This window comes from Ictidomys tridecemlineatus, chromosome 10, assembly GCF_052094955.1.
Source record: "Ictidomys tridecemlineatus isolate mIctTri1 chromosome 10, mIctTri1.hap1, whole genome shotgun sequence".
NCBI classification, from domain to species: domain Eukaryota; kingdom Metazoa; phylum Chordata; class Mammalia; order Rodentia; family Sciuridae; genus Ictidomys; species Ictidomys tridecemlineatus.
In genome coordinates, this window is record NC_135486.1 from 14852536 (window position 1) to 14865603 (window position 13068).

Sequence of the window (13068 nt, forward strand, 5' to 3'; positions counted from 1 at the left end):
GGCCAGCCGCTCGCGGCCCAAGTTGCCTTAAGGCCGGTAGGCCCTCCCCGAGCGACCTCACGGACCCGCGTCACCCCTTTAAGGGCTCCTCCTAGGCGCTCCCTACCCAACCGAGCGTCCCCGCAGGACGCCGAGCCGCGGACCCCGCGCCCTACCGCAGCAGGCTGCCGGGTCTTCGCGGCCTCCCCTGCCTCCCGGCATGCACCGCCCCGCCGCCCCTCCCTCCTCTGCCTCCCTCCTCCTCCCCTCTCCCCGCTCCCCGCCCACCCTCGCGCCCCTCCCGCCGACCGCGCGCTGCGGGCCTGAGCGCGAGACGCCGCCGCCCCCGCCGCCGCCGCCGCCGCCGCTAGTCGCCTGGGCGGACGCGCAGTCCCTGGCGCGCTGAGGGCGGGGAAGCAGCTACGGGGGCCGCGGTGCTGAGGGGAGGCCGGGGTTGGGCTTTCTCCTCAGCCAGACCCCACCCCACCCGGCCGATCCCACCCCCTGCTCCTTCCTTCCCGGAGCGCGCGCTCGGGTGCGCGCTCGGAAGTCGGGGGTCGGCTCAGAGTGCGAGCTGCTCCCAGGGTGGGTGAGGGAGGCGCAGAGGCGGTGCGCGGGGGCAGTGGCCAGGGAGCCGCACAGTCCTCGCTAGGGGCGCCCACCCGCCAGTCTCTCCCGTGCGAGCCTCCGCCCGCGCGAGAGTCCGGCTCCGGGGCCCCCAGGCTCAGCCCGCGGAGCGGCCTCCCGGGGACGCAGTTGGGCGAGGGGAACGCGCCGGCCCTGGCCTTTGCAGTGGCCCAGCGCGCGGGCGGTGGGATGAGGGGCAGCGAGCGGGCCGCGCTGGCCTCGCGGCGCCGGGGGCGGCTCTGGACGGTGTTGGCTGTGCTGGCGGCAGCCGCGGCGGGCTGTGCCGGGGCAGCCATGGACGAGTGCACGGACGAGGGCGGGCGGCCGCAGCGCTGCATGCCTGAGTTCGTCAACGCCGCCTTCAACGTGACCGTGGTGGCCACCAACACGTGTGGGACTCCGCCCGAGGAGTACTGTGTGCAGACCGGGGTGACCGGGGTCACCAAGTCCTGTCACCTGTGCGACGCCGGGCAGCCCCACCTGCAGCACGGGGCAGCCTTCCTGACCGACTACAACAACCAGGCCGACACCACCTGGTGGCAAAGCCAGACCATGCTGGCCGGGGTCCAGTACCCCAACTCCATCAACCTCACGCTGCACCTGGGTAAGCGGTGACAGCCCTGTCCCTTACTACTGCTCGCTAACAACTCTGCACCCGGGCCGTCTCCACTCCCTGGTCCAGCTTGAGGGGCCCAAACGCCGCGTGCTGGCTCTCTGCTCCCCAGCGGGGACCACACAAATTCCTTTCTCCAACTTCTATAATTGATCTATCCCTTAACATCCGGTGAGGGCCGAGATGCTCTCAGCTGCGTCTCTTTGCTTTCCTATTATTTCTAACTTAAAGGGATTCTTGCTTCTTCAAGGAATTCTTTGCCATTTCAGCAGTTAGGATTGTGATCCCTTTTTTTTTTTTCTGAAGCTTTAATCAAAAACACCCATTCTCCTTTTAGCTGTACTAGCGGGGCCATCTGAAGGCATGGTTGAATGCTTGGATCAGAGAAAGGAAGATCCACCTTTTGCCTTTAAAAAGTTTAAATGTGGCTTTTTCTCCAGAATTGAAGATGACTGCTGTTTGTTAAGGGAATTAGAGTGGAGCAAATACCTTTACTGCCTATATTGCCTAGGTGTAATTAAAATAGAAATTCACTTTTAAAAGTTATTGTTCAGCCTTAATTAAGAGCCACGAAGCTATTTCACTGCTAATCCTGGTAGAGAGAAAACAAAAGTAAGTGACCTACTCACTAATTGCTGGGAACAGTTTTGTCCCCTTGTATAAAGGTTCTCCACATTGTCTTCCTCTTGCTTTGAGTCAGAGCAAGTGCCTAAACACACCTAAGTGACCTTTTTAGACATTGGGAAAGGGATGTTTAGAAAATTGCATGGCAGGGCTGTGGATGAGAAAGGACATTCATTTGAAAGTATCAGAAATTCTGTTTGATTTTGGTAATTTTTTCCTTCATTATCGAGATACAGAAACAAGCAGAAAAAAATGTCATTGTGTTTAACAGAGTAACATGTATGTAAAACTGACATTTGATTTATAGTGCTTCAATTTTTCATTGCATTTGGAGACTTGATTTTACCAGTAGCTGGTACTAATGAAGTTCCTGAGAACAGACTGCCCCAAGCCATTCTTCTGTCAAAGCAGGGTAATTCTATAGGACTCATAACATCATTGGGAGATGTTTGAAAGGGACATTTTGTAGGCAAATAGTTCTTTTGATCATGGTTTTGTATTTTCCTTTGTACTGATCTCTAGCACACTAAACTTTGCATAAGTTACCAAGATTCCAGAGAAGGAATACTTATAGGGAAAGTGCTTGAGAAGTGTAATTAAATTACTGTGAGTGGAATGTTTTAGAAAAGCAGTATTTAACACCTTTATAGTAATTAAGGTTTTGTTTGTAGATGAGTCATTGGGAAGATGAAACTTTTTGGAAATAAGTTCATGAATGAATCCATGTGGCACCTGTTTTTCAACTTGTTGAAGAAATAAACTGCTTTGAGTTCAATTTTTTAAAGGTATTGGAAATTTATAGAAGCAGTGGTGTCTTGGAAAAGTACCTATCTAAAGGCATTGCAAGAGACTCGGGGTTTCCCAAGATCTTGAAGGGATGCTGTCTTAACTGTCTCTCCCAAGAGTTATGTTTTTAAAGTTGGCCAACATTAGTTTTGTAATTTATATCCAATTACTTTTAAAAAAATATCTATTTTTTTTACTTGTAGTTGAACACAATACCTTTATTTTATTTATTTTTATGTGGTGTTGAGGATCAAACCCAGGACCTCGCATATGCTGGGTGAATGCTCTACCGCTGAGCCACAACCCAAGCCCTATATCCAATTACTTTTGTTTGAATTTTGGCTTGTTAAAGTTCCTGTGTTCACCTTTGAATACTCTTGAATTCTTACATTATCCATTTTCAAATTTAAAAAATTTCAAAGAAAAGGCATTATCTTGATGTTTCTGAATGCCTGAGATTCAGTTGTTCAGTCCTGAACAATAGGTTGTCAATCTGTTGTAGGCTTCAGCTAACATTTATTTCAGGTGATTGCAGAGGTAGATGGAGTACTCAATGCTCACTTCTTTGTTGCAGAGACAGTGTGGTAGAGTAAGAGAGTATCCTTCAAGTTAATTTGCTAATGCTGGGGGGCAGATAGATACTAACTTTGGATCATGATGATAATGAGTTCAAAAGAGATCTTCAGAGTACATTTAGTTAGGACTCTTTTTTTTTTTAACTCTAAAAATGTTTTGTGCTTTGACTTGTTTTTGCTGTAATATTCTTAAGTTGTTGGTAATATCTTTGCTAAGTGGCATTCATAAAACTATAGATTTAAAATCTTAAGTTATTTGAAATATTTGATATAATTTTTTATCATTTGTACTTTAAGCTTTTTAGTTGGTTTATATAAAAGTTGACTGGAACTTACTGTGCTTGTTCTTGGATCAGAAGCGATGTCCTAGAGGAAATTGTGTGTGATGGAGGAGGTGGAAGGGGGAGGGAGATTTGTACGTAGTGGGGTTGATGTTCATTTCTCTCCCCACTTTTTTTGATGACAAGGACATATGTATGCATGAATGTTATGATCAACAATTTGTGGTAAGTGGGCAAGGCTTTATTTATCAGTGTGTGTTTTGGTATTCAGCATATTCACTACCTAACTTCAGTTACTCCTTGGGCTCTAGCTAACTAATTATTTCCCATGAATTCAAGTACCATGACTGTTTTGTGCATCTATTAAATCTCCCACCCAGTTCAAATTTCACATACCCTTCAACAAGTGATGCATATTGTGCTCTGCCCTTACAGAGCATGTGAAACTCCAAGTGAGCAGTGTAAAAGAACTAGGTCTTGCCACCACTGTGCTAGCCTCCTTTTAATGTTGAACTTTAAACACAGTAAGCTGTAAAATAAGCCTAGTTATATCACACTTAAGTAGTTTTAAGAAACACATGTTTTGGCATTGGTCGTAAGTCACCTTTTGTTATAAAAATGAAACATGACATGATATACTCAAACAGTGAATACAGTATGTGGTCTGTCTCCAGTTGCTTAGCAACCAGAGACCACCGTTTATGATTTCCTATGTAACCCTTCAGAAAATTTTTTTATGCATACACATATCAGATTATATGATCATTTTAACTGGTACCTCTTTGGGAAGAGGCAGACATATTTTAATGTCTGGCAGGAACAAATTAGATCATTGTACTAGTATCATCACTTGCTGTTACAAAAGCCAGGAAAATCAGCCTTGATTCTGAATGCTATCAGGTCTTAAGCTCCATATACAGTAATCCAGGGTGCAGACTATCTTCAGATATAGTTAAGTTGCTCAGCCAGGTATCCTTTTCTAAAAATAATTTTTTCTTATTTTGTTTTCCTTCTAAATCTTCTAAATTCTGTATGGATCATTCAATTGCTCTTCGGAAGTTTGACATTTATGTCTTATATTAATAAGTTATAAGTTTTATCAGTATGCAAGGGTAAGATTGTAAGAGTGTAGCTGAGGATTTGTCTTTTATTAAACAGTCCCTTTTATTAATTTGATAAACATTATGGATACAAAGTTGGCAGACAGGTTCTTGAACTTGGAGGAAGGTAGCTTTCCCTCTTTCTTTAAACAATTAGGTTAAGGAAAGAGTGCTTGTAAAATCAACTCAAATCAAAGTTTATGGAACTCTCAAAATTAACAGAGACCAGATTAGTTTCCAAGTTCCTTATAAACTTTAGGAATGAATTGCGATTAAACAAAATTCTTCATATGTGAATTTCCTTTTGTGTGTATAAATTAGGAAGATTGACACATAAGGTTATAGCATTTTATTCTGTTTGATCCTCTGATGAGTGTATTTAACCTGAAATGAATAGCAATTGTTTTCTTCAGGAAAATCTTTACAAGGTACGCTCTGACTGTGTCAGGGAGTAGCTCGCTCTGGTGACTTCACTGTGGTATTTGTGCACCCTGAGGGGACACTATTTTAGTTTGTCTCACAAAGGCCTGATTTACATTTTGCAGGTTTCAACTTGAGAAGTTAAAGAGATGTTCTTTAATGACCAGTAGTTGTTGAACAGTTTTATAAAAGTTGCTGCTGGCTGTTTTTCCTATCCTATAGTTCACTGCTTTTTCTGCAAATTCCTTTCCCATTCTAAGGCACTCAAAAAAAAAAAATCACACATTAGAGGAGGAGTCAGAACTATCAGGCATCCCCTTTACCCCATCAGTTTGTCATTAATTGCATTTGTGGAAGGAATAAAATTTGATCACTTCAATTCTAAACCCTTTTAGGAAGTTGGTTATGCCTTTTACTATGCACTCCTTGTTCCCTGCATACATTCTCATGTTACTCTGCCTGATACCCCGCAAATGTTTTAAAAATATCTATGAAATACATAGCACTATGCCTGATAGAAAGATGTAGAAGATTGAAGGCCCTGTTTTCAGGAGCTTATTCTCTGCTACATGGAATTTACACACTCAGTTGTAATGTTATTGCAATAATAAACCAAGGGTATCTTTATAATATTTTGAAGTTTATAAAGCCTCCAGTTTATCACTGACTAGATTTTTTATAACTCAGTGAAGGCAAAGATGAGGATCCTGTGGTTGGGGTTTGCCAAAAGTCATAGTGGAGGTAGGTCTTGCTCTGTAGTTGAGTACAGTAGCTCCTGCAGCTTGTAGCTTCATCTCTCAAAAGAATGTTTAGTTTATTCCGTGGCAACTTTTAAAATAAAAGTTTATGTACACCCTGATTCAGTGACACCAGGCTCCTTTGGTTATCTTCCTTGACATTCCTGGGCCTGTTCCTTTGTACCTATGGTCCTGTTTTCATGTTGCCTCTGTCCCTGAATGAATTAGTTTTAATCTCAAGGTTTATGTACTGTTTATAGATTTTCAATTTGTACTTTGTATTTCTAGTTTTTTTCTCCAGACCTAAAGACTTGTTGTATATGATTAATTGGGGTTTGTCCACAGGCCATATCGAAACTAAATTCACTCCTTATTGTCTCACCTAACTTGAAGCTGTTTTGGATTTTCTGTATCAGGAAATGCATTACTGTCTAACATTGAGGCTCTCAACCAGTTCTTCCCAAGTCACCTCTGAAATAGAACCATGCTTGACAGGCTTTCACCAGGAAAGATTACTCTGGTGAGCTTATAGGGTGACTGCTGTGAGGCTGGTCGGCTGTATCTCCATTCCTTTATTTCCTACCCATCTTTAATATACTTTGCTTCCTATTCCTATCACTGTGGTTCTTAAATGCTTATCTTTCCATCTTCTTTGTCCCAGCCTTAGCTTACTGCAGTGGCCTCCTGTCTGGTAGTCTTCTTCCTCCTGTTTTGCTCCTTAAACAGATGCTTCTCAACTTGTGGGTTATGTCTCAATAAATCTGTTTTAAGTTGAAAACATTGTAATGTTATATCCCCAGTCTCTCCAACATCATAGCTTAGCAACACAGCTAGTGTATCTGTTAACTCTTGTGAATGAGAGGGAGCTGTGGTTCTTTATAGTACTCCAGCATCACTTGAATCTGTAGTACTGTGTCTGGGTAGCTTAGGAAAAGATCAAGATTCAAAATTCAAAGTCCAGTTTCTACTGAATGTGTATCACTTTCACATCATTGTAAAGCTAGTAAATCCTAAGTCAAGGGGTCTTTCTGCCTCAGTATGCTGAGTGGCACACCACTGTACTCAGCTAACCTGGGTTAAAGACAGGATGGGGACTTAGTCAACTTTGAGTTCAGTATAACATGATTAACACTTAATTTGTTGCTTTCTGTGCCTTGGCACCAAGTGGATTCTTGGATGGATAGTGATTTATAGAATGGTGCCCTGACCTTGGGCTTAGATGATGTTTTAGTCAGCATTTCTTTGCTGTGACCAAAATACCTGACAAGATCAACTTAGAGGAGGAAAAGTTTATTTTGGGCTCACAGTTTCAGAGGTTTAGTCTGTGGACAGCGAACTCTATTCCTCTGGGCCTAAAATGAGGCAGAATATCATGGCAGAAGGGCATGGTTGGTAGAAAGCTGCTCAGCTCATAGTAGCTGTGAGGCAGGAAAAGAGCAGGTGGGGGAGCTAGGGACAAGTTCTCATCTCCAAGGCCATTCCCTGATGACCTACTTCCTCCAACTATGCCCTACCTGCCTACGTTACCACCCAGGTATCTATTCAAATTATTAATCCATCAAATGGATTCACCTAATCATGATATTACAGCTCTTATAATCTAGTATAATCTCATCTTTGAACACTCATTGCTGAACATATGAGCCTTTGGGGGCATACCTCATATTCAAACCATAACAGATAAGGTCAAATGAAATTTATGTCTCTAGATTTGGCGGTAGCAAATCATGGCCCCTGGCCAAATTCAGCCTAGCCCTGCCACCTGTTTGTGTGGGCTGGGAGCTAGGTATGGTAGTATTTTTTTTTTAATTGAAAAAAAATCAAAAGGTGAGTAATATTGTGTGACACTTGAAAATTGAATGAATGGCCTGTAATCCCAGTGACTTGGGAGGCTGAGACAGGAGAATCAAACTTCAAGGCCAGCTTCAGTAACTTAGTGAGACCTTTTTTCAAAATAAAAGATAAAAAGGGCTGGGATGCAGCTCAGTGATAAAATGACCCTGATTTCAATCCCTAGTACCAAAACAAAAAAACAAAAATCTTAAGCTTTACTGAAACACAGTTAAGCCCATGGAATAACATGTTGTTTATGATTGTTTTTGTACTACAAATGTAGAATTGAGTAATTGTGACAGACTCCTTATGTCCCAGCTCACAAAGGCTAAACTACTTACTATGTATCCCTCAGTGCACAAGTTTGGTGACCTCTGCTCTTGACTAGAATGCTCATATAATTTCTAAGTGAGAAATGCAGACAGAGAAGATTCACTAAATTTACCATTTGGGTGGAGGTGGGAGGTGCTGTATTTCTAGTGCTTAGCAGTACGTCTGGTGGAGTGTTCTTAAATCGGTGTAGTGTGAGTGAATAAGCCAATAGCTGAATTATAAATGTCCCAGCACATTGCCCATTAACTGAAATTCTTTGAAGCCATACCTTTGACTTGTGTTTATTTTTATCGGTGCTATCTCTCCATTTCATGAGGTATGCACCACTGTAGGAGCTAATATTAAGTGTGGTATGTGGTGGTTTTCTTTCTATGGCTTTTAGAAAAGTACTGAGTAAGTTGTGAAAGTGATATGAAATTGAAAGATCCATGACTATTTTGAGTAAAAATTAGACTGTTAATGTGATTAAAGTCATTTTAGATCAATTTTATGAGAAAACTCACAAGTTCACACTTGTAAATATGTATGACTGAAATATTAATGTTAATTTGCCTTTTTCTTTAGAAATGGTCGTAAGAAAGTTTTTTGGAAATGTATATGTTCATTGTTGGAAAAGACTCTTTAAGGGGATTGTTAAGCAGTTGGGGAGGAAGATTTTTGTGTAATGTCTTATTTGCATCTTTTCTTAGTTTCTTTAGTCTATTAGGAGTAGAATTAGAAGACGTGCATACTGGGGCATGCCCTGTCTTCAGGACGTGAGGGTAAGCATGGGTTACAGGTTGCCACTGTGGCCCACACTCAGGTGAGCAGGGAGCCGGGTGTCATCTTGTTTGTCCAGCTTTAACAGACTCATGCCCAACATGCTTCTTTAGTTGCTTTTCCTCGCCAGCTGTTCCTGATTGACAGCTCCATTGCTGTCCTGTTTGGGTTTTATGGAAATGTGTCAAAGTTTAGAGCAGAGCTGTTTGTTTATTTTTTACTACTCAGATTCCTGGGAAGAGTTAAAAATTGGGATTAATTTGTCTGTTAAACAGTTTCAGAGGGTAAAACTTCAAGATGATTGTGCACTGGGGTTTCTTGCCCTAAGATTTGTAAGAGGGCCCTGCTGGCATTTGTAAGCATCTTTCTTATAATAAAATTAGGTGTTTGTTCATTTGGGCCTTCAATTGATGGCTTGCTAATGGAGGCTATTAGAGAACTCATTTATGGAAATGTCCCTGAGGTTTTAGAGTATGGTTCCAGACTTTGGTAACACTAAATAAGAGTGTCTGACTTTCTTTCCATGTACCCTTCCAGAGGGCCAGCTGAAAATAACTGGGCCCCCGTCAGTCTGGTGCCTTCTGCAGCTACATATTCATGAAATAAAGCAACTTATCTCTGTCTTGGACAATGGCGCTCAGATCTCTTGTGGGAGGAGGACCTTGTGGAGAGTCTGAGGGATGAATTAGGGCCTTGCCTTACTTCCTTTTAAAACTTTAGGCATGATAGCTCCTCAGCTTTCTTCCTTTACCTTCTGTTTCCATCTTGGTGGCTCTTTCCTGTTATATTAAAGGAAAGACTGAACTGTTTTATTCTTTGGATTTTTATTTTATATAAAATCAGCCTTCATGTTTCTTTTTCTTAATTTGAATTTTTTGAGTTTGGCACATGGTCCTTCCTGTGTAGAGTTAGGGACTTGGTACCTTTTGTTTCATGATGATAAATCACAGTGTACATGAAGCTCTCTGCTGATCAGATGATTATCCATGGCAGTGATGAACAGTCTGTCAGTGCTGCCAGAGACATGGTTAGGGGCTAGTCTTTTTGTTGTTGTTGTTCTTGGTTCTGATTTTGTGCTCTGCATCTTGATCTGGAGAAATTCAGAGCTATATGTATTTGCATGCATCTCGTTGCATGTAAATTATTCCTCAAAAGGGAATTAAGACACTTTAGTAAGAAATAATATGTAAGGGATCTGATTATTTATTGTATGATTTTTGGCCAAATGTAGGAGAGCACAGAACCTGAGGCGTACACATCTCAGATAAGGTTTTTTTTTTTTTTAAACCATCTTTTTCCTAGTTACCAGAAGTCTCTGGTGTTAATAGGCATTAGCAAATATTTGTTGAGTGAGCCAACAAGTAAGCCTGCTGAGTCTAATTGAGCTGTCCGCTGTTTGAGTGGAAGTAGCAGCGGAGTTTGCAGAGGCAGCCACGGGAGCCTGCGGGAGGCGCAGTCATCTTGGCTCTTCTCACCTACTCAGAGCAGGTAGTGGTTTGGATCAGTGCTTCATGGTTTGATGTGGCAGAATGGCAAGGCTGTGGTTGTTGCTGCAGGCATAGAGAATTCTTTAAGAATGTGGCTTGTGCTATGGTCACAGTGTCTAACTGTCTTATAACTTGCTATTTGGTGAAATAAAACCTAAGTGTTCCACAGATTCAGTCTAAGTTCTGAGGTCACTGTCTTCATTCCTTTAACAGGTACCAGGTAGGGCTACTTCTCACTGAGCCTTTTGGAAAAAAAAATAAGTCTGAAGCTTGAATTGTGTGTCTTTCTTGGGGAAGCTTATGGTGCTTTCTGTACCTGTGTGAAAAGACCTGCCCTCTGGAGAGGAGACGAGCATATTGCATTGGACTTCTAATTAGCGGACAAAGATGTCATATAAATAGGGTAGCTGGGGAGAAAATTCTTCATTTTGGGGCATTGTAACATGGGATGTGTGAGAATCAGTGGTTATTGAAGACATTTTCTTTATCCTGTGGTGATTTGTAATGTATTTGAGGAGACAAGATAAAAACATTCACATATAGGAAAAATAATACTGTTGGAACTTTTTAAAGTGCGCAGGGAATTCTCACAGAGCACCTTGTAGAGTGTGGACTGAGCATAGCCTGCCGAAGGTCCCTGGGTCTTGATGAGATGTAAAGGACATGGGTGGAGGACTTTGCCATAGGGTGAGTTGCCTGCAGAAGGTTTGAAAGTGGCCAGATGTTGGGGAAGGCATTGGTGGCCTTTCATCGAGTAGTGGGCATATGCTGGATAGGTTCCGGAGAGAATAGGAACTCAAAAACTGGGTGACAAAAGAGAGTGTACCTCCCTTTGGGGACCTCCTGATTACTTACCTCTGACTCTTCAGTCTTGAAAAATATCCCCTGTGGAATAATAAGGTAAGAGGATGGTGGCCTCTCAGGTCACACAGGTGTGTTTGGGTAGGAGTCCAGACCTGCTGTGGTGCAGGGCCGCCACTCTGCCTGTGAGGTCCAACCTGGTATTAGCCACCCGTGGAGACCTTAAATTGGGGACTGAAAATGATTTGAGAATCTCAAACCAAAGAGCTCAGCCTGATTTCTCTGCCAAACCTCTGCTTGAGGAGCTCTGGATTTGGATCACTTCTGTTAAAAAGGGCTTCGCACATATTTGTGAAAGACAGAGGGCTATTTTCAAGGGAAGAACTTTAGGTTCTAGGTACTTCTTCTAGTTGTGTATTATTCAGCATTAATGCCTCTGGAAATCTCTAAGGAATTTATTGAATTTCAGATTGAAGCCCTGGGTTTTGTCAGTGTGTACTGATAGGAAAACTACCATACCCCATGTCTTGAAGGGTGGTCAGTGCTTACGCCACACTGGGGACTCTCCCTCCTTATCTCCTTTCTGCCTTATCCATGACTGCTTTCTGGTTGTTGAGGATTGCTGGGTTCAATGCAGTTGCTTACTTAATCTGACATCGTCAAAGATAAGAGTGGATCTCCAGATTCTATTTTGTTTCCTCCTCTCTGCTCTGAGTAAACCCTTACATAGTGTTTTTTATTTTTTATTTTTTATGCTCTTAGTCAATTTGTTAACTGAATAGGTCTAACCTACCTTTTATCGATTGATGGCTAGATAACTGCTGTGGCCCCAAGAACTTTCTTTGTCACCATTTCCAACTTTCAGACCCAGAAGTGGCGCCATTCACTTTGATTCCTGTGTATACAGATCCATCAATTAGTCAACACCCACTCCTTGAGTCTTTCCCATGCATTTTCCCTCCCTTTTTATTTATCTGTCAAAGGAGTCCCCATTTAGGAAGTGTATTTACTATTTTGTGCTTCTCCCCACCAATTCTACCTCTACTTCTAGGACCTAAATTAAAAAAAATAATAAAATAAAGCAAAACTCCCTAGACCTATACAGGTGTGAGTTTGCTGCTTGATTATGGTATCACTGTCACTGTCCTTCTGCCTTTCACACTTTAAGACCTGCTTAATATGCGTTTTATGCATTTCTGTGATGAATGTGGTTACACATTGCCTAGGGAGACCTGAGGATTTTTAAATGCTTGTGCTGGGTTTCCCAGCTTATGAGGAGGTTGGGTGGGATGCACCCTGCTGCTCTATTGGAGGGAGGAGGTCAGGTTTAACCTACCCCTGGTTCTGCCCCCCACATTGATAAAATATAGAAACATAAATGTACTATTTTCTCAAGTGATTCCATCAATTTTCTTAAGACAAGATGACAAGATCCTCACTATTTCTAAGAGAAGAACTTTACCGCTTTCAGAAAGCGGGTAGGGACAGCTTGATGAAGTGAATTGAGCTTCTTTTTCTCTGAGTTTTCTGTTCACTGGCAGGAATTGGGAAGCGGTGTTTTCCTGCTCTGGCAGCACAAGTCCTAATTAGAGACAGGAGTGGTTGACCCACATGTTCTTCAAGCCCATGTCCTCCTTGTCTTTAGAAGCTCTTAAGGACTAAATTGGATTAATTTGGTAACATACAAAGATTGGGTTCAAGCTATCTGCCCCTATCCCTTACAACATCGAGACCCTTAGTGTTTGGGAATATTGGCATTCAGTGGACATTTTAAAGCATGAGGCTGCTATGGTTTGATTGTGTCCCCCCCAAATTCAGGTGCTGGAACTTGATCCCCAGAGGTAGTGTTGAGGGTGGGACCTTGAAGAGGGGGTTAGGTCTGCTCTTGCTGTTAGGGGGAGTGGGTTTGTTGTGAAGGTGAGTTTGGCCCCCTCTTGTTTGCTTGGGTACTCTTTCCCATGTGATGCCCTCCCTGTGGTAGGACACACCAAGAAGGCCCTCCCCGAGGCCAGCACTGGGCTCGGGGGCTTTGCAGCCTTCCAAACTGTGAGCACATCAGTTTTTGTTCTTTGTAAATTACCTGGTCTGTAGTATTTGGTGACAGCAGTGTAAA

At 42.7% G+C, this 13068-nt stretch overlaps 1 protein-coding gene across 1 annotated transcript in view; it reads left to right on the plus strand.

The window, feature by feature from the left end:
• Positions 1-295: 295 nt before the first annotated feature.
• Positions 296-13068, plus strand: part of Lamc1 (laminin subunit gamma 1) — a 110305-nt gene continuing 97532 nt past the window's right edge. Inside the window, exon 1 of the mRNA XM_005319715.5 lies at positions 296-1210. Within this exon, the coding sequence (XP_005319772.2) occupies positions 796-1210 (415 nt within the window). The 5' untranslated portion in view covers positions 296-795. The remainder of the gene's footprint in view (positions 1211-13068) is intronic.